Genomic DNA, 23049 nt, shown 5'->3' with positions numbered 1-23049 from the left:
CATCTTGGATGAAGAAACAAACCATACCAGATTAAATTGTATTGTGTGACAGAAAATGCTTAAAGTTATATTTTCATAGCTTTAGGAAGTTCTCATAATCAGGTATCTAGTGTTATTTTTATTTCCAGACCCTAGCTCCAGTTAGACCAAATTGACTCCGCATGTTATTATTTAATTAATGAATTAAAAATGACATGAGGATATGGAAAATATTTTATGCAATCTAGTTATTTGTTTTCTTGCTTTTTAAAGTGTATGTGCCATTTATTTCCTACCTCATTTCTTAAAGATTATATATTCTATTATTTAAAATGACAGTATAGTAAAGCTTAAAAAATAAAGGTAAGGAAGTCAAGGAGGAAAATAAGGTTTAAATAATAATCTGATAAGTTAAGAGAAATACATGAACTGGAGTTTTGCATAATTGAAAATATGCACACTACACATTCCTCCGAGCTTCATGGAAGGAAACAAGGAAGGAAAGATGAAATAAAAGCGTACTCAATAAAGACTAAGAATTTTCTCTTTTTGGAAAGGACTATGAAAGGTAGGTCTCCCATATATATTAATTTTTAAAAGTCAATAAAAAGTTATTTAATACTTAATGTTCTCAATATTCCCCAAAATTCATTCAAAACAAGATTTCATGTGTCAATTAATTTTAAAAATTGAAAACATCACCACAGATTATTTAATAAATGCTTTTAGAGGGTTTAGAGGGCACATGGGAGGGAGGGAGGAATGTGGTATATGTAGGATGAAAACAGTGTGACTGAAGTTTTCAGATCTTCGGCATCTAGTTTGATGCAGAAATATATTTAACTACATTTGGAGAAATTGGTGGATTTCACATAATTTGGACCATCTTCTGTTTTCAGTATATTAGCCTGGAATATAGATGATTTGTTTTTTAATATTTTTTCTTTTCCATTCAATAACTATTCATTGAATGAAGCATTTTAGTACCTCCTTTGTGTCAGCTACCCATCCAGGTACAAAGGGTCAGATGATGATATCGTGTGGACTTTCCATTTAGGATGTGGCTTGTATACAATACAAGTAATGAACAAGAAAAAAAAGATAATATTAGACTGTGACAAATGTTTTCAAAAATATAAAAGAAGACAATACGGTAGAAGGTTGGGGAACACTTCAGAGCTGACATGTTAGCTGAGGCATGGATGATTGTGTGGGGCCAAACAAGTCAAGACTAGGAGTGAAGGAGCTACAAGAGCAATGTCCCTTAGGTAGGAATGAGTGTGGTGTGCTGGAAGGTCCAAAAGGGGACCAGAATGGCTGGGGAGTAGGGGCTGAGGGAGATGCAAGCCAGGGCTGCTTGGAAAGGGAGGCAAGCAGGAAGGTATGGTAAGGAATGGAGATTTTATTGTAAATTTGGTGGGAAGCCATTGAAGAAACTTAAGTGGAGGAGTGATCTACATTTTGAGAAAATATCATTTGCAGTTTGAACAGATGATGGTGACTGTTATGTGGAGAATGAATCTACAACAAGGATGTGGGGAAACCGGTTAGGAGTTAATTTCACTAGTCCAGTTGAGAGATTATAGGTAGCATGAAGCAGCATGGAAGTTGTGGAAATAGACCAGAGTAAACAGAAAGCATATATCTTGGAGTTGAAGGTGTGAGAAAGGAATTAAGTTAATTCTGTGTATTTTAAAATTTCTGTAATTTTAAAAATCATCTCTTTATGAATATTTGCCTTAGTGGACAAGTCTCTTTGGGGCAGAAAGGTCTATGTTTTTTAAAAAATATTTTTGAAAAATATTTGGTTTGACTCCAACACAGAGACACATGAACAACTAAGAGCCTCTAAGAGACTAGAAAAGCTAATGCAAATTCTATTTTTTTTAATTAAAAGAATTATTTAATTTTCTTCTATAGTATCCTTAATATCTTGATAAAGACAGGTTTTTAGATCAGAAATGTTCAGAGGATACTCACCTTGTTAGAGTTATTTGTGATTACTCTTTTAATTCTAGAAAAAAAATAGCCATATGCCCAGTTCAATAAGCAAGGGCATATAAATATTAATTAGTGTTAATATGCAACTAATTTAGAAGTTACCAGTATTGACAGGCTGATGATTTGTAAATGCTCAGAAGTCTTTTACTTCAGCAGACCGAACCATTTGGCTTTTTGAAGTTTAAAACAAAATGAAGTGAAGCAATTAACTAAATATGCCTTCTTTCACCATTTCATGTATCGCTGATTGCATAAGTTTTATTTTCAAATGTGTCCTCATAGAATGGCATGAGCAAACTCCAGCGAAGTACTCTGACCTATTGCAGTGAGAAATATTTACATTGGCAGGAGAGAAGGCACTGCTGTTCATCCAGGACCCATTTACATGAGTAGAACCTGTACACCAAGACACTGTTCACTGCTTCCTTGAGAATAGTTACCTCAACCCAGTCTGACCTGTTGTAGACACAGAGAACAAAGAGGAGAGAGAGGAGAAAGGACATAAAATATTCTCTAACATTGCTGAAATGCCAGTTTGCCCATCAACCTTACATCTGGGTATGCTTTTATTTGTTGAAAAGCAAGTGTTCTGCCTGAATGAAGTTGTCTTCCCTGAGTGTCATGATATGCAATCATTTCTAATATTTTTGGAAATAGAACTAAAATGCCTTATGTGATGGTTTCCAGTGAGAGAAACCAGAATATGTGATAATTGTGATAATCATGTGAGAACTAACTGTTGTTTATCTTTGTTTTCTTTTCCTTTCTTTTCCTTCTCATCCATGCCATCAGCCATTCTATTCAGGTCCCTTCTGTCCTGATGTTCTGTCTTTCAGCACCCTTGTGTAATCAGCTTTGTAACAGTGATTCCGTATTTAAAGACAGATGAATTAAAGAGTCAGTCTTCTTCATGTGACTTTGCCTGGCATGAAGGAATAAATAATTCAATACTATATTGAGTCAACTTTCCTGGATCAGCATGTTTTTGTCAACATCTAGCTTTCCTTCTTCCAAATAACTGTTCCTGACTTAAGTAAGCCTGCAAAAGTCACTTTCCCATTCCATAATGTATCAACCATAATACTTGGAAGGTACTAGTAAACCAACTTTAACTTTTAGAGAAAAATACACACAAATCCTACATGGAGAGGCATTCAGAAGTGAAATCTTATTTTCCAGAAGGAGATTTTCCATTTGGCATCTTTGCTGTCTCTTTTTGCCTTTGGCGCTGTTCACTACCACACTGAATGGTGGAGGATGAGTCTAGACGTGGAACAACTGATTTTCATGTTACCAAATAAGGTCCAATGTTGAAATTCAGAGCTGACTCTATTTCTTTGTTTTGGAAGAGGGAAAAATAACCTTCCACAATAGATTTTGATTAACATATTATCATGTGAGAGGGTGGAAATAGGTGATTCCAGAAGTTAAGACTGTAACATTACTCATGGAAAATGTGAGAGAATAGGATAATTTTTAATTTGCTCTTAGAAGATGAATACTTAGAAATGTATATATATATCCACCATCTCTTTCTTCCTCTAAAAAGTAGTAGATGTATATAGCACATTTAACTTTCACACTCAAAGGAAAATATACATAGGACCTTTGAGGAAAGTTCTCAGAAATGAAGATTCCCTATGTGCTCTTTTACCTTTTTCAAGAACTTACTACTTTAATTATCCCTTTTCTCTTACAAATGTCCTTATTTCTCGCTCTCCACACTCCACAATCCTCCATCTTAAAAAATGGCTTTACCTGTCTTCAAACAACTGGAACATTTCTCTCTTTAAAAGAACAGTCGACCACACTCACCTCCTTTCTTTTCTTTCACTCTGTGCATTGCCATCGGGACCAGAAGTTCTCACCAATGACTGGATCCCACTTGTTTGCTCTCGAACCTACTAAATTTCTCCATAGCTTTTGACACTTTACCACTCATGACTCCTTGAAACCAATTGGTTTCTTGATTTGCATGACACTTTTCATTTATTCACTTACTAAAAATATTTATTGCACACCCATCACTTGCAAATCATTATATTCATTGTCAGAGGATAAATAAGTGGAAAAGGGTAGCCAGGCCTCTACTTTCATGGGGATTTATTGTTTACCAGAGAAGACCATGAGAAAATAAGAAAAAAAAATTTGATAATTATTTTTTTTAATAAATACCAAGAAGAAGAAGTACAAAGTTTTATAAAAACAAAATGGGTGACCTAATTGAATGGAGTCTCTGGGGCCAACAAGGACTTTCTTAGGGGAGGTGAATAAATAAATGACAACTTGACCTTGCATTTTTAAGTGTAAACCAAAATTGATGGGTCAGGAAGTCAGGAGCTGCAATAAAAATGGAGATGGAAGAAATGGAGGAATGTTCTAATTCTCCTTCTGTCCTTCTGACTGTTCTCCTGAGTGTTCTGACTATGGGAAGTCCTTCCTTTATTTATCCCTTAAATTATGCCTTTGATTCAGATACTTGCTTAGCACTAATAACATCCACTATACATTTTGAGACAGCATTCCTTCTGAAGACCCAATAGCTCTCAAAAAAGACTCATATAAACTGAAAATCCAACACCTACAAACTAAAATTCTATCCCTCATATCTCCAAAACCTGCTTCTCCTCCTGTTTCATGGTCAAGGTGTGTCTTATCCCCCAGAATCAGTTGGTGGGTGGCCAAGTCAGAGCTCAATGCTTCAATCTAGACTCCCCTTTCCATCAGCCTCAAAATCTAGCCAATTACTGTCCCCATTCTTGCAATCTTCTGATCCCCATCCTTACATTTCTGTGTCTGTTTTTGTTTCCCTAGTTCAGGCACATACTACTTATGTGGACTACTCACTCTACTGGCTTCTTAATTTTTCTGCACTCTGTTGGCAGATTTACCTTTCTGACATGAAATTCTAACTATTTCCCTCTAGCTTATAATTTTGTATTGACTGACAGACAAAAGAATATGGGAAATGTTCCAAAGATCTTTGCATGTTACATCAGAGCCTTTCCTGATCTGGAACCTGTTTAACTTTTAAAACTCCTATCCTGCCATTCCACATGTGCTCCAGGGATGTGGGACTGCGGGTATCCCTTCAACACATACTCCCTTTCTAATGCCCTGCACAGATTAGTGACCTCCCTCTTTCTTCTAGTGTCAAGTCAGTTATTTATTTCTTAGGCAATGTCTTCTTTTATTTTCCCAGGACTTGAATGTACTTCTTTTTCTGGTCCCTCTGCACCTGACTGAAATCATTAAAATGGATTAGTAATATGGTCTCCTGATGACTCTTGAGATCCTGAAGTCACAGTTTGCTGTCTTTCTTTCCTTATCTGCTTCAACCATAGTCCAGCCCCTGACTTTTTCCCCATTTCTGTTTGTAGATAAGAAGACTCTTGCATCTATGTCTCTCTCCCTCTCTCTCTCTCTCTCTCTCTCTCTCTCTCTCTCTCTCTCTCTCTCTTTCTCTCTCTATCCATCCATCCATCCATCCATCCATCCATCCATCCATCCTTCATCTATCATCTATCTATCCATCTGTCATCTCTCTGTCTAATTTTGACCCACAGCTCACTACAGCTACCCTCCATTCCTTTCCTTTGGTAGATAAACATTGTCTCCAATTCCTCATATTCTATTTTCATCTTAGTCCACTGCAATCTGTTTCCACCTACTACTCCAATGAAACTATTCTTATTGAAGCCATTGATGGCATTCTGGCATATAGTTCATTGGAACCTATTTCGTCTTATCTTACTTGACCTGCTGGCCATTGACATCATTACCAATACCTTTCTTCTCAAAGGGTCCCCTTTCTTAGTTTCCAATAAAATCCACAGTCCAGTTTACCTCTTAACACTTTGCCTACTCCTCTTGGTTTCTTCTCCAGATATCTCTTGATTAGCCATTTTGATGAGCAGTGATATTTTTCAGGATTCCGATTCATTCTTTTCTACCTCTGCACATACCTGGTACACACACTTCCTCTGACTTTAGTTTTCACTCTCCTGCTCCTGATCAGTTTTATTCTCTTATGAAACCAGAGCTATTACATGAACTTTTTACTAATAAGTAATAGAATCCAAAGTTTCAGTATCCAAGGTATATATTATGAAAGAAAATCACTCTGAAGTTTTCATTTGTCTCTCAGATCTCTCTGTCTTGAGCTTGAAATTCTGCTTCCTGGCCATGGTCCTTTGGTTGTCTCTTTGGCAGGGAATGTGCTAAATGCTATCCCCTCCTCCCACCACCATAGATACTTCCTCTTTGCTCTTTGTCTTTGACTCCTTGTTCCCCTTTAGCCTCTGCCCCTAGTCAATCACGGTGCAATCTCTCTCAATGTGTCTCCCTCCCTCCATTGCCTGATTAAGGGCACCACCTTCTTATCCTCATCACCCTGACAGCCTCCAGTGGTCTCTGCATCACCTCCAGCCTCATTCCCTCCAATTCATTTGCTATGTTCTGCAATGGGATAATGTCTCTAAACAGAACCTTTCTCTCTCCTGATTAAACCTTTTCAGTGGTTTACTGTTACTCTGAGAAGTTTTACTCTGTAAAATGGTTTGGGAGTCCCTTCATTATCTGACTTACTTACTCTTTAAGTTCATTCAGTACTTTTTTTGACTGAGTACTTATGCACACATTTCATCCATGCTGAATTTATATCCATTCCTTGTCTGAGCAGGATACTTCATGGCCATCCAACATGTATTTTCTCTAGTCTAAGTACTGTGTATCTCTATTCATCTAGTTTACTCTTAATTATCCCTCTGGCATTAGCCCTGCTGTTTACCCTGATAAGTCAGAGGTGGCTTGGGTGTCTGCGCTCCAGTACTGCCCTGCACCCCACCTATCTTAGTTGTTGTTCCTTGTCGTACTTCCCCCCAAAAGTGAAATAGCAAGGAAGAAGGAATGGATCCTCCTACTTTACTGTATCTCTAGTATTCCTGATACGAGGAGGGGATTAATAAATATTTTAATTAGTTTAATTAGTAATTGAAAACAGTTGAACTTTAATCAGTCATTATTAAATAAATTCGTGACTTCCAAATCCATGTCTCCAGCATGGGCTAGCATTTTCAAATGCGAAATGAGTGTTTCTACCTGGATGACCAGTATGCAAACAAACCCATTAATTTCTGCCACACACCTGCTCTTCCTCCTTACTTCTCTCTCTTCTTCAGATTAGCTAAAACTATTGAGGTCACTTGTTGGCCTTTTATCACTTAAAAAAAATGAAATATAAATGTCTTTGTCTCTAAGGCATATTCTGTAGAAAACATCACTAAGAAATTAAGCATTTCATTACTTGAATTTTTTATGGATAACTTAAGAAAGGGTGTAGTCATTATTGATAGGAATGTTTAGTCTGAGATAGTTTCTTCCTGCTTCCATCGTCTATACCAAAATGTCATTAGCAGTGTGCAATAGTGAAAATAATCCTTAAAAATTCTAAAACAAATATCACTACATAATGTCATTAGGTAAATTTTCTCCACATAAAACTTATGAGACATTCCAAAGTAAAATAGGATCTATTTTTGTAGCTTCTGTAGGCTTAAACATGTGTAGTTATTAAATTCAGGTCTTTAGAATGATACAATTCAATAGAATATAAAAGTTATCAAAAATCATAGGACAATATGACTAATAGATGTTTTTCCTCAAATGTCCAACTAAATGTATTTAGACCTCACTTTTTACATAAATGACATCAATCAATAATTAGGGTAGTTAGTTACAAACTTAAATAGATTAAATTCAAATTTGAAAAGTAGGGGCGTTTTGGAAATGTAGAATCCTTATAAACTAGGAAACTATTCTAGAGAGATTACCCAAATTTCCAAAACTAATTAAAGTAGAGTTGGAACTAGAAAGCAGGTCATTGTATGCACCAGAATTTTTATAAAGGATAACATTGTTATCTTTCTTTTGGAAACTAATTAGTTATTTCCTAGCTGAGGAAGACATAAAAGAAGAGTATTTTTATCTGGTTTGTCTTTAAAATTAATTTCAAAAACAACTGGAGACATACAGCTGTTTAATATTTCCAATGTCTATTTTATCCCTTGCCTGATATGTACACATGTTCATGCTGGATTTATACTTCATAATTAATGAACATTATTTGCCATACTTGCAGTGTAAATGAATCTGAGCCTTCTTTTGAAGCAACCAGAAGGTATTATTTCTATTTTAACCTGAGTTTAATAAGAATAACTTCCTTCCTCGGTCTTTACTTTAATCCCTTATTCCTCATCATTGTTCATTCTGATGACATTCAATTCTTTTTTAAAATATGCCAGCATATTTGCAGCAGCAGCGGTTCCCAACCTTTGCAGGCGGCTAAAAGAATTCACTGATGAAACAAAGCAGATCCTTGTGGCCCTGTTTTTATCTCAATGAGTCACATGACCTCCACTTTGGCTGAAACTCAAACCGTCCATGTTAAATTAGGTTAGAGAGTCCATAAAACAAAAATGTAAGAATTAATGCATATGTTGACTGTAAGTCAAGCAATGATGAGGTCTGCCTAAAGGTAGAGACATTGTGCAAGTGCTCTATCTACTTAAAAAACAAACAAAAAAAGACCCACGAGGCTTGGGACTGAGCTCAGTAGTAAAGTGCATGCTTAGCATGTTTGAGACCCTGGATTCAATCTCCAGCCAGGAAACAACAAAATAAAACAAAAACATAAACAAACCTTGAAGACCAGGGGAATGGGTGGCAGACATGTTAGAGTTTGGGAACCGCTGTTTCACTGCATATATGATCGTCTGAAATACATCTAGCTTACCATGCATTATCATGTCTTCTAAACTCCTAAGATGATCCAGGATGATCACTGAGCATTTCTAATGTGTCTCTCTCTTAACCTTACTGTCCTTAACCTTAATTCCTTCGTCAGTACTTACAGATCATGAACTAACCCTGGAAGTCTGATTTGTAAGCTGATCCGCTTCCTTCCCCACCCAGGTCTCACCGTCCTCTTTATCGTTAGTGCACATGTATTTTCCTAATTATTGCAAATTAAAGTCTGATGTATAGACATCTGGTAGAATTTGCAAGCCAAAAAAATGGAAAGGAGGGGAGGAAGTTAACATTTTTTAAAAATAAACTATTTCAATATGTTTTGAAATGTGTAGTTTTAAAAAGTATAATTTCAATGTTGAAATGGGCTCTTCAATATATTATCCTTTCTTTTGGAAGTATTTACATATTTATCTATTATCTTAAAATATTAGTGTAATTAAGCAACAAATACACACTAAAATTATAGCATTAATTTATGCCTTTTTATAAGTCTATGATAAAATTCACAGTTCTATAAAGTACTTTTAATGTAAATCAAAATATCTGTGTCTTCTGGAGAGAGTGAATTCTTATTAATCTTTTAATTATTTAAAAATTACAATCATTTTAGAAATGACAATTTCAATTAGTAGTCCATACCTTCAAACACTTCATCAGCATAGCACAGTCAACACATTAGATGACATTTGGGTTAAATCATAATTCCTTTAATTTAGGTGGCTTATTTAACCATATCTTAGATTAGTGGTCTTTGAAATTTTCTCTTAAATTTCCCATAAATTTCCCATTTCTGATTCTGAGATGTTTTTATTCATTTTTCTTTTTCTTAGTTATGCTAAAATTGTTGTACTGGATCCTTTCATAAATCCAGTGTTTTGTTTTCTTTTTCCATTTTCCAGTCGGAACAGGTATTCTGTGGCTTATGCAGCTCAAAAGCCTTGGTTACTAAATGCTACAGTAGAAGAAAATATTACCTTCGGAAGTCCTTTCAACAAACAGAGGTAATTTTACATGCATACAATTTAGAACTAAAAGAACAATCATTTCTAATCCATGTGTTTGATCCGTGGTTTCTAGAATCTTCATGTCTGTGACTTCTTGCCCCACTTCCATCCTCACCAAGGTCTTTTGATTCAGGTCTTTTAAGAAAAGTTTCCTTGGAAGTTTCAACCTATCCTGTACACTGAATAATTAATACATCAAGAGTAAACAAAGCTATATGTGTGTTTTGGGTAGGGGGACTTGCTTGGGTTGTGGGGAGCAAATAACAAAGTGAAAATCTCAGTAAGGTGCAGAAGGAGAGTTAATGGTGGAGAATAAGGATGTGGGACTAAGGATCTAGTGACGGAGCAGCCAGAATATTCCATTTCTCAACCATATTCTCTGAAACATATGGCCCTTTCCTGTGCCACCTTCACTGGGTGGGTCTGAAGACCCTACTCTGGATCCTGAGAGTTAAGGAGGAGAAGCAAGGGGAGAGGCAGGAGTGAGGGAAGAGAAGGAGAAAACGGACAGTGGAAGAACAAACTGCATGGGTCTTTTGGGGCCTGGGAACAAGGCAGACAGATGGGGATTTAGAAGGCTGAGATCTGGTCCTGGAGGACATAAAAACTAAGTGGATATGATTATGTGTATTCTGGGGAGACTCTGCAAGCTTTAGGTAGGGGGATAACAAGGTAAGTGTGATGTGATGTAATCTGGAAGTAAAACATAACAGATTGGATATTCATATAGATAGATGCAGATACAGATTTATTCTGAATTGGAAGATATTTAGGAGTTAGTGGAAATAATTACCCAGGCATGAAACGTGGCACCTGCACTTAGGGGTGACAATAGAAATGTAAAAGAATGAATGGTTGAGAAAGAAACATTCTAGAATGGACAAACATGATGAGACATCAAAGATGGAATAACTAAGAATGGACCTGAATATTTAAGACTAGGGACTAAGAGAACGAAACCATCAGCGTTTCCCCAGCATCTCCAACTCCTGGGCTCTCCTACACTAATGACTCATCCACTTTCCTGTGGCAGCCCCAGTCCACCTGAGTGCTGTCAATCCTGGTGGCTTTCTGCTTCTCCTCCCTTCAGTGTCCATGATGTATGCATGGACGCCCACTTAGAGCCTCAGCTCTAGCCACAGTGAGCCTCCTGTTGTCCCTCGTGTGCATCCAGAACCTTTTTACCTTATAAAATTCCTTGACCTTCCTTTACTGCATTTTCTTCCTGGAGAATTACTGCTCACCTTTCTGGTTACTGTTTGAGCGTTGTCTCTGTGTAACTTCTCAAAGCATTCAGTCATATCTTTCTTATATTCTAGGAGGTTTAAGGACCCAACTCCACTAATAGCACCTCACGAGGCACATTTTATTAAGTTTTTGTATCTGTCTTCTGCTCTGTATACTAGCTTTGAACATTTTTTAAACTGGCAGAATCATACGAGCTTGCCATGTACAACATATCTCAAAATACGTACACATTGTGGGATGACTAAATCCAGCTATTTAACATATACATTACCTCACATTGCTATCGTTTTGGTGGTGAGAAGAATGGGAACCTATACCTATTTATCTTTGAATCCACCAAACCGAGTGTAGAGGCTAGTATATATTAGGTTGTTCAGTAAATGTTTTATTTTGTCTTCCATGATATTGAACCTGGGAGTTAGTTTATGGGCATTGTATTAAAAGTGATTAAAAATTCAAAACCATTTCCTCCAAAGGTATAAAGCTGTCACAGATGCCTGTTCTCTTCAGCCGGATATTGATTTATTACCATTTGGAGACCAAACTGAAATTGGAGAGAGGGTGAGCTATGTATAGTTTGTTTAAGTAATGGACAAAATTCTAGAAAAGTCTTTTGATTCTAGAAAAGTCTTTTGCTTCTTAGTGGAGCATAATGAACTTTGAGAGCTTAAGAATTGCTTGTTGTCCTACTGACAAGTTCCAAAATGTAAAGACAGGAGTCCTTTGCCACTGTCCCACAAGTACTTATTGAGTAACCAAACAATGTCATGCTAACTGCTGGAGAATTCTCAAGGAAAGTCAAACATATCCCTGCTTTGACTAAATGTGTTTTTCCTTACTTAGAGTTTACTTTAATTGCTTTGGAAACTAAGATTGCTTCCGACAGCTTCTTCCACTCTTGTCAACATCTATTTATTCTTATTGAAGTGTTCTTTTTTTCTTCCTGTAAATGTACTTTACATTGACGTCATGCTATTTTAACCAGTTGAAAAATGTTTATACCTGCAATCTTTGCAACACTATTGGCTAGAAGTTTTTAACCCTCAGAGGTACCAAGGGCTGGGTGAAGGCTTTCTGTGCGTTATCAACTTTGATGACAAATCTGTGTAATAGGTGTTACCATTCTCTACACATTATAGCTGAGAAAACCAAGGCTGAGAGGAGTTAAGGAACTTTCCCAAGTGCAGTTAGGAGTGCCACTAGGATTACTGTGACTTTGTCATCTATATTCTTAAAGACTATTCTTTATTGCAGTATAATGTAGTATTTAAGAGTATAATTCTTTATTGCAGTATAATGTAGTATTTAAGACTTTACTTTTCTTGGAGCCTTAGTTTCAGCATGTGGAAAGTGAAAACAAGACCTGTATGTTGAGATTTCTATAAGGAAAAAAAGAAATAGGAAATGTAAAGCCATTTATACAATCCTGGTGCATACTAACTGCTCAATGAATACAAATTGTTAAAATGTTTATAATTAATTCTTAATTATGAAAGACTATTGGTATATAGTACTGTTTAACATAACTTGTAATATCAAATTTAAGAGGTATGTATTAAATAAAGAAACAATTCAGGAAACTAGAAAAAAATTTGGAATTGCTTGTAGTCTTTGGTACTTGACGAGTGTTTTGGTTATTAATGCTTCTGTACAGCAGGGCTCTCTGTCAAGAGTGAAAGAAGGATTATAATAGACAAAAACTATCTTAAAATAATTCAATCATTCACCAGTAAGCAGTTTTTGTTTCTTCTTTCTAATGTAACCACAATTAAAAATATTTAGAAGTATGTGTATTCTAAAGATAATTTTTGCCAACGTATTTTTTTTCTAATGGAAAAAATGGGTGTTTCTTCACTAGGGCATCAACCTGAGTGGGGGGCAGAGGCAGAGAATCTGTGTGGCACGAGCACTCTATCAAAACACCAACATTGTCTTCTTGGTAAGAATGTGGTCTTTCCTTTTATATCTATTTCATTTTTCCCTCTGGACAAATGAAGAGTCTTTGCAAAGACAAGTCCAGTAACTTAAGGGAAGATGGTTTAACTGTGAACTCATAGAGCATACAGGTGAACCAAATTCTCACGATAAATTAGTGGAAGATCTACGTGGACAGTTGAGATTTGGGAATTCAGCTTGGTGTCCAAGGACTGTGGTGCTGTAAGTGGGATCTATCTGAGTTTCTTGACCAGGAGGATTATTAATGAGGGAATGTGGATGATGTTGGATTCACTGGGCAGGATCATAGATCTTCTCGATTATATTTGATGGCAAAGAAAAAGGACCAGAAAATACACCCTTGGTGGACATGGAGGTCAGGAAGCACAGTACTGCATTCCAGTGGTGTGCAACTCAGGCTGTAGGTAAGATTATCTATGATGCTGCCTCAAATTATGGGAAATCTTAACTCTACCCTGAATCATAAGCAGTAAAGGAAGAGTCTATAATCTGTCTTCAAAAGCTCCATGGGTGATTCTCATGATTATCCTGGGTTAATAGTTTGGTTCTATCCACAGATTAACAAAACTTTATGATTATATTGATTATAGTTTTGGTCTATTCTTGTTCCTCCAGGAGGCAGTAGGCAAAATAACTTAGTTCACAAGTAGCAAATATAAGTTCGAGATCAGCAGAGTATGCAAGTACATCTGGGCAATTGTTAACCATTTATAATTCTGATTTTTAGACCTCATTTAGAGTCTTCATTCCATCTTACCTTTAGAACTTCTTCAAAATGTAGGTTCACTTTGGTGTTTCTCACTGAATTTGGATTATTTGAGAGAGTAGAAGAATTGGGACATCATTTCAGAGTAAACCTCTAAAAGCACGGGTCTCTAAAAGTTTAAATAAATAAATAAATAAATAAAGTCATAGCAGGATGGAGCAGCTACCTATGTAGTTGTACATCCTTTGTATGGTGGTTGAACCCATGATTGAAAATGAGTTCTTGAAACTTGGGATCAATTAATGACTGTACCATATGAGGATTACAGGACTTGGAAATCTAAAGGTCCTCTAGGAATGATCTTATACCCCAGTTCATTCCACTGCCTGAAATTTAATGACCCTGGCTGCAGTTGTCAAATTATTGAACTTGAAGATGTCAGAAGGTTAATTCATTTTGGATTCCCAACCATTCATTGCAGGATCCTTTTAGAATCATCTCTACCAGCTTCTTGATAATTCTCTCTGAAGATATATTGCTTACCTTTAAGGCATCCTTTCCCTTTTTGGACAGTATATATATTTCCTAGTAATGCTAAAACAAAGTACTATAATTGTTGACTTAACTAGCACAAATCTAGCATCTTACAATTCTGTAGTGTAGCGGTCCAACCAAGTGTCAACAAATCTGTTCTTTCAGGAGGCTCTTGAGGAGAATTCATTTCCTTGGCTTTTGTAGCTTCTAGAGACTGCCTGTATTCCTTGTCTCACAGTTGCTTCCTCCAGTTTCAAAATCAGCATGATTACATCTTGGTGACTACTCAAATCTCCCTCTCTCCCCATGCAGGAAATTTCTCTACTCTAAGGAATCGTATTGTTAGTTCGGGCCAATCTGATAATCTCCCTATCTCAAGGCCTTTCCTCTTAATCACATCTGTAAGGTAGTCCCAGATTTTAGGAATGAGGACCTGGACATCCATGGGGGTCATTATCCCAACACAGACAGTTCTTATTATTGGAAAGTATAACATGATTTAAATCTGCTTCTGTGTATTTTCCATTCATTGATTCTCTTTCTGCTTTTGCAATAACAAATGTAACACTTTTATGCAGCCATGACTCAGCATTTTAATGTTCTTGTCATAGTTTGCCTTCATTTACATTCTTCTAGATTAAGTTTATTCCTCCCTTCCTCCCTTCCTTCCTTTCTCTTTCCACCCACCAGTGATGTCGCTGGTTTCATCCTCCGTGCTGGGTTAGAGGAAACGAAGGCAATAAAGTCATTACTCTGTCTTTAAGGATCTTACTTGTACACGTAATTATTCGAATGGTTTTATATTTTGCTCTAAATAATCTTTATCGTGTTAGCCTTAACACATCATCAGAGCCAAATGAAAACATCTGAATTATGTATCAAGAATATTAGTTATTTTTTAAACTTTATGGCATCTGCAAATGTGCTCTATATGTCAATGAATATATGTTCCATTAAAAATCCATAAAAATATCCATATCCATAAAAATATTTTGCTTAAATATGTTAATTGAAAAGAGAGGAGAATATATTCATGAAGCTCGTATATATGTATATTAAAATAAAATGCATACTCTTAAAATGAAGAATGGAACATTAATGGAATTGGCCACTTATCAAATTTTCTTGGTTTCTTTAAAGAAAGTATCTCCTCAAAGCATGAATATACAAATTGAACCTTGAGGTATGATTCTCAATCCATCAATCCTGAGTTTTTATTACGTTGTATTAAAGGTTACATTAGACTACAATACCAAGATGTCCGACAATGAAACCATGGCATATAGATGATACCTGTTATTACTAATGACTTTCTATGACCTGGGTATGGTACTTGATACACATTAGCTTACTGGATGCACACAATAACCCTATTAGATTTAACATTGTGGTTGTTATTTGTTGTCATTGTTGCTACTGCTCTTTATTGGTAATGATAACTAGGTTTTGGGGGACAAATGTATCCAAGGTCACCCACATGGTAATAGTGAAACAGGGATACAAATCTGGCAGAAGGGGGGGCTATTTCATTGTACTTTCTTTTGAAGTTTTTAAAATAGATATACATGGAGGTGAAAGTCCCTGTGGTACATTCATACATGTACATACAAAAGTCTGGTCAGATTCCTCCCATGGTTCTTCCCTTTTCTTGTCCCACCACCCGCCCTCTCAATCCCCTTCCTCTACTCCACTGATCTACCTTCTGTTTTCATGGGAACCTCCCTACTTTTGTTTTTCCTTATTTAGGTCTAGTTTTCACATATGAGAGAAAACATTCAACCCTTGATTTTATGAGTCTAGCTTATTTCACTTAGCATGATGTTCTCCAGTTCTATCCATTTACCAGCAAATGACATAATCTCATTTTTTTCTTTATGGCTGAGTAAAGCTCCATTGTGTACATATACCACATTTTTAAATTCATTTATCTGTTGATGGACTCCTGGGCTGGTTCTACAACTTGACTATCGTGACTTGTACTTCTTTAAACATTGATGTAACTGCATCCCTATAGTATGCTGATTTTAGTTGTTTCGTATAAATACCAAAGTGTGGAATAACTAGGTCACATGGTGGTTCTATTCTTAGCCTTTTGGGGAATCTCCATACTGCTTTCCAGAGTGATTATATTAATTTGTGGTCCCACCAAGAATGTATGAGTGCTCCTTTTCCCCCACACACATCCTCACCAGCCTTTATTATTATTTGTATTGTTGATGATGGGCTAACTAGAGAGAGATGAAATCTGAATGTAGTTTCAATTTGCATTTCCCTGATGGCTAAGATGCTGAATGCTTTTTCATATATTTGTTGGCCATTTGTATTTCTTTATTCAAGAAGTGTCTGTTCAGTTGAGTTATTTGTTTTTTGTTGTTGTTATTGTTGGATGTTTTTTAATTCTTTTAGTATTTTAAATATTAATCCCTTATCAGAGGAGCAGCTGGCAAAGATCTCCCATTCTACAGGTTCACTCTTCACTCTCTTGTTTCCTTCTCTATGCAGATCATAGCTTGTGCTCTTTTTTACTTTTATTCATTTGTTCTAATTAGTTATGCATGACAGTAGAATCACCACACTTTCTGTTTAAATGATTTTCAGAAGACAGAAAACTCTCACTGTGATGCATTATAGGAAAAAGCACAATATTAATTCACCATGACATTATTTATAAAAAAGTAATACTAAAACAACAGTCTTAAGATGATTTATAATCTTTTACTACATTATTTTATTGGATCTGTGTAGCAATCTGATGTACTTTCTCCCCAGTTTCTTCTTTATTATTCATTTGCATAATACATCTCTTATTCATTATACTAATGAAGTGACAGTTTGAAGCATTACCCAGTGTAAGGTGTTTGTAACTACAATTTGGGCCTCTTAATTTAGAGATAATGGACTTTCCATTACCCCTTGCTACCTTATAACATTTAAAGCCAGAATTTTATGAAAACCAAACTAAATTATAAAAACTCATTTCTAATTCATGTCTTATTTTTATTATATGTGAGAAATTCTCAGAAAGAATTATTTTGAGTAGTTTGATCGGTATCACTAAGGTTCTTAGAGTTTTTTTTTTTAATGAGAAGCTAAAGGGTGTCTCAAAAGCAGTCTAGTTACCCATGATTATCTGATTTCCTAAAACCAGTGATTTGCTGTAAAACAAATCTTAGTAACTAAATCCTTGCTGCATTGTTGTGGATGGAGATGAATGCACACTGTTTGATCTTGAAACAGTGATACTGTTTCCAATGCTGTGTAAATATTGTCTTATCCTGCATCACTTTGTACTGATGCCTAAATTTTCATTTTTAAGTACTTTAAAAGTTCCATCACAACTTCTGTGTTAAAAGAAATTCCATATATTGGCAGTAGAATTTTATATCACTTACCTAAAATCTAACAATTAGAAAATTAGAGTACTTTGTTCTTGTCATAAGGAGGAGTTAAATGACAAGGAGCTGATGTTTGTGATGATTTAAAAAGCAATGCACTGGACAGTAGAAAGCCAGTTCAATCTCCTCTACATATTACTTCTTGGAACATTATGAAGATAATTGATAACAGATGTATACAGAGGGTCTGAAAGATTTATGTCAGTAAAAGAAATTTCAGATCAAGATAACTATCCTTAAGTCAATTTTGCTTCATTATCATTTTTAAATACAAAGAAAGTAAAATTATATATATGTATGTATGTGTGTATGTGTATGAATGTATAATGACAATTTTTGTCAACTCTCACATTATCCAGAATATTCCATGATTTAAAAGGATTAAATCAACTGGATAATTAGAGGTATATATATCTGTTGCTAAATGTACTTATATATTTTTTAATTTGTTATTTTTAGATATACATGACAGTAGAGTATATTTGGGCATATTATACATGCATGGAGTATAACTTATTCTAATTAGGATCTCATTCTTGTGGTTGTACATGATATGGAGTTTTACTGGTTGTGTATTTATATATGAACATAGGAAAGTTATGTCCAGTTTCTGTTGCTAAATGTATTTCTATGAAAGCCTTTTGTGGGCATTAGTTATTTCACCCATTTAACTAGCATCATAACTATGATATCCAATACATTGATTTTTTTTTTTTTTTGTGGTACTGGGGATTAAACCCAGGGCTTCACACAGGTCAGGCAAATGTTCTACCAATAAGTCATATCCTCAGCCTTAGTAGACTGATTTTTTTTAAAAAAAAGGCTATTGTCGATTTTGAATCACCCTTTAACTGTCTAAATACTTTACTCCTATTTCTTTTCATAAGGCTTCTCCTAAATACTTTTAAAAAGCCACATTGCTTATAGAGTCTGTTTATATAGGCAGATATTGGTGGAGAGTTGATAAACTGTTGGGCTAATTACATCACTACCTATAATGACCACCTGCATAAATTTATTCTAACTTCCAAATATCAATTTCCATCTCATTAGAAATTGCTTTTATTTGTCATTGTCCACATGATGAGCCAATAGTATCTATCTGTATAGAGAATATACTTGTGCCAAATTGTTTCAAAATTTTTCCAGGTCTATAATTGATAAATATTGAAATAAGTAACCTACTTGCATTAGAAAGAAAATCCAACCTCTTCTTTCTTGCAACCACATGACAAAGTAGAAATTTGCATATGATTACATACATGAAGGAACAACAAAGAAATAGGTGTGAGGTGATGAAGATAAGATTACAATCACTCTTCCAGAAACCTCTATCCTTTTGTACTGCTCTGTTCCTTCAGCCATCCTTCAGCCATTCCTTCATTCCCTGCCATTACCGGTGCTTCTGACAGTTGATTATTTATCTCTGCACCATAATCCCTACAGAGCATTTTGCTTTGCAATTGATTGTTTTGAGAAAAATTTCTAGTTTTCTTCAGCAGTTTCTAGTTTTCTTCTTTTAAATATCCCAACAAATGAAACCATATTATACTATAACATTATAGGAATAAAATGTTATTCATAGGTAATGTCATTAATAAAGTTACTATAATTTCCTAAACCATTTTTTAAATGTCTTAATCACTTAGCACATGAAAACTCTCTTCCCCAAATGGTTGGCATTAATTCAGTGTTAAGCATGTTATTTTTATACCTAATAATAATTGACATTTGTCTAATGTCTCTTATGCTCTTGGCACAAAGAATTTAATGTATATTACGTTATTTAGTCATGAAAGCAACCGCTTTAAGTAAATCCAGTTGTGGTACAATTAGCATTTTCTTTGCCCATGTTAATTATCTAAAACTCTACCACTCCAATTACCTTTACATTCTTTGCTTTGGTCTACTGTTGTAGGTTGCTGAATAATGTTGATTTTTGAACTTGAACATTCTTTAAGATATCAAACCACTTAGAACATCCTCACTTACTTTTTAAGTGATTTTTAAGATAAAAGAGAAAATGAAAACCCCATTTTTAAGTTAATATCTTTTTCTGACTAAAGTCAATTTGCTTTGGAGATAATTTGTCCTTTGTTATTTGTATTTCTCCTCTCTGGAGGAACTGGGTTGCATAAAGAGTGTTGAAAATGTTCATCTTCCTCCATTTACTTGATTGCAGGATGACCCATTTTCTGCCCTGGACATCCACTTGAGTGACCACTTAATGCAGGAAGGGATTTTGAAATTTCTCCAAGATGACAAAAGGACACTGGTTCTCGTGACTCACAAATTACAATATCTGACACATGCCGACTGGGTAAGTGTTGCTTTGTATTTATGTTACAGACATATAATAAAGATGTGAAGAAATGCCTTTATTTCTGAATGCCCTCTGAAATAAAGGCATTTCTTGGGTCACTTAAGACTTTTTTCTCTCACGTTTCTGCTAATATGCACTCTCCTTAGATCATAGCCATGAAAGATGGAAGTGTACTAAGAGAAGGGACTTTGAAAGACATTCAGACCAAAGATGTTGAGCTTTATGAGCACTGGAAAACACTTATGAATCGGCAAGATCAAGAATTAGAAAAGGTAAATGCTTTTCTCAGAAGGGTAAGAAATGTACTGTATAATTAGTAACACTGCATTTAAAGTAGCATTATATTTAATGCTTCATATTATAATGGTTCTCATCTCCGCTCCAAATAATTGTGACTTTATCATTAATGAACAGGCTACTTTGAACCCATAAAATTTTAATGCTATCTTTTGGATGAAGTGCTGTCAGTTTTTGATAGATTTTCATTTAAATTTGAACCAAGACGATTTTAAAAGGAGGAGAAGCTGTGAGCTGCGGTGAGGCTATAAGGTGTGTCTGGAAAGAGCTGGGAGATGTGGGAAGGCAATCAAAAGGAAATAAATTTTAAAAATTTACACTCACAGATTTTAGAATCTACAAAAGCTTTTATTTTTCAACACAATCTTACTTAAATCTCACAAAAATCCTGAGGAATAAATATGGAAAAATATTATCTCTCTTTTACAATTGAGAAAACTGAGGCTCAGAGAAGTTAAGGAACTTGCCTAAATAGGTGCAGCATGTATAAATGGCACCAATAAGATTTAAACTCGGGTTCATAACCAAAATAATTGCACTGTGATGCTAACATTAGATGAAGGAATAAGAGAATTAGAAACGAAATTGGGTGCAACTCTGGTTAAAAGAAGAAATTATAGACTGTCAGGCATCTATCATCCGCCATTTGCCTGCCTCTCGCCTGTCGATCGCCTGCCTTATACCTATCCATCATCCAACGCACAAGGTTCACCTCACAATCGTCTGACAACAGTCAGCAAACTGATTGCCGACCACCAGTGGAGCACCAGCTGCCTGCTGTCGCCTAGAAGTTCACTGTCACAGTACCTGCAGGTTTGATTACACGTGGCTGCCGCCATTTTGAGACAACAGCCAGGCCCCGTAGGACCCCTGGCCGGACTGACTGAGCCCCATCTCCAGGATACCTCAGCCCAACAGATCATTCCCTGCCTCTCGGGCCCTCACATCGACTGACTGCTCCCTGCTGCCGGGACCCCCAGACCAAATGAGTGCGCCCTATCACCAGGACCCCAGACCAACTGATTGCACCCAGCCTCCAGGATCCCACAACCACATGAAACACACCGGACCTCCAGGACCCCTGCCAGACCAACCACATCCCATCTCCAGGACCTCCAGCTGACCACGTCCACCCCTGAGCTGCAGCTCCCCATTTGCCAACACATTTCGAAGCCAGAGCGGCCATCTTGGATAATCCTGGAAGCCATAGCTCCGATCTTTGGGTGGGGCAAATCCCATCCTGCAATGCCTGCTGGAGGCTTGAAGCCCATTGTCAGGTACCTCTCAGGCTATTGAACACTGAGAGGTTTCATTAGTATATGACTGTTATACTGTAGATCTTCTTTTTTCTCCTTTTTAAAAAATTTAAGTTTTTATTTCTTTACTTTTCTTGCTCTCTTTTCCTTTTATTTACCTGTTCCCTCAGAGTCTCTTTCTCCCCCTTTTTTGCATGCTAACATCCAATTTCTTTTGATTACACTCTCACCCTTTCTATTTTCTAGAACTTCTGTATATTCTTTTCTTATACCATTAACAGCCACATTCTACATCCCTCTGCATCCTCTTTGTCCTCCATTAGAAACTGCAGACCTTATTGCAAACCTGTTTGTTTTAACGAAGATAATATTTGAACTCATTTTGTTTACTATGACAATTTTGTTATTGTCCCCATAGGGGCTATTTGGTCTAGGATTCCATAGTGTCTGATTTGGGCACTGCTAATATTGATCTCCCCTTAAAGAAAGGGTTTTGGAAACCTATAGGGCCACTATAAGCCTATAGGGGGAAATCTGCAATACCCCAGATCTGCACTGCTAGAGGAGAAGATACATGAACAATATGAAAAAACAAGGGAAGAAAATGATCCAAACAAATCTAGATTCTATATTAATAGAATCCAATGACAGTATGGTAGAAGAAACGTCAGAAAAGGACTTCAGATTATACATGATTAAGATGATTCGTGAAGCAAAGGATGAGATAAGAGCAAATGCAGGCAATGAATGATAATACCAATAAGCTGAAAGAGCACCTGCAGGAAGCAAAAGATCATTTCAACAAAGAAATAGAGATTCTCACAAAAAAACCAAATGGAAATCCTTGAAATGAAGGAAACAATAAACCAAATAAAAACTCAATGGAAAGCATCACCAAAAGACTAGACCACTTGGAAGACAGAACCTCAGACAATGAAGACAAAATATTTAATCTTGAAAATAAAGCTGCCCAAACAGAGAAGATGGTAAGAAATCATGAACAGAATCTCCAAGAACTATGGGACATCATGAAAAGACCAAATTTAAGAATTATTGGGATTGAGGAAGGCGCAGAGATACAAACCAAAGGAATGAACAACCTATTCAATGAAATAATACCAGAAAATTTCCCAAACCTGAAGAATGAAATGGAAAATCAAATACAAGAGGCTTACAGAACACCAAATGCACAGAATCACAACAGATTCACACCAAGGCACATTATAATGAAAATGCCTAACATTCAAAATAAAGATAGGATTTTGAAGGCCGCGAGAGAAAAGCATCAGATTACATATAGGGGGAGACCAATACGGATAGCAGCCGACTTCTCAACCCAGACTCTAAAAGCTAGAAGGGCCTGGACCAACATATTTCAAGCTCTAAAAGAACATGGTTGCCAACCAAGAATCCTATACCCAGAAAAACTAACCTTCAGATTTGAAGATGAAATAAAATCCTTCCATGATAAACAAAAGTTAAAAGAATTTACAAATAGAAAGCCTGCACTGTAGAATGTTCTCAACAAAACATTCCATGA

General features: G+C 36.0%; 1 protein-coding gene across 12 annotated transcripts in view; it reads left to right on the top strand.

Annotated features, from left to right (window-relative positions):
- Abcc9 (ATP binding cassette subfamily C member 9) overlaps positions 1 to 23049 on the top strand; it is a 137471-nt gene that overhangs the window by 59300 nt on the left and 55122 nt on the right. For 10 of the 12 annotated variants that reach the window (XM_047549223.1, XM_047549224.1, XM_047549214.1 and 7 more), the window contains 6 exons: positions 8120 to 8158; positions 9690 to 9791; positions 11519 to 11603; positions 12901 to 12981; positions 19816 to 19953; positions 20103 to 20228. In XM_047549223.1, coding sequence (XP_047405179.1) covers positions 8120 to 8158; positions 9690 to 9791; positions 11519 to 11603; positions 12901 to 12981; positions 19816 to 19953; positions 20103 to 20228 — 571 coding nt within the window. The remainder of the gene's footprint in view (positions 1 to 8119; positions 8159 to 9689; positions 9792 to 11518; positions 11604 to 12900; positions 12982 to 19815; positions 19954 to 20102; positions 20229 to 23049) is intronic. The other 2 variants (XM_047549221.1, XM_047549222.1) reach the window with 1 other exon arrangement.

Source organism: Sciurus carolinensis, chromosome 4 (assembly GCF_902686445.1).
Source record: "Sciurus carolinensis chromosome 4, mSciCar1.2, whole genome shotgun sequence".
Lineage (NCBI taxonomy): Eukaryota > Metazoa > Chordata > Mammalia > Rodentia > Sciuridae > Sciurus > Sciurus carolinensis.
This window is presented reverse-complemented; position numbering and strand designations above follow the sequence as displayed.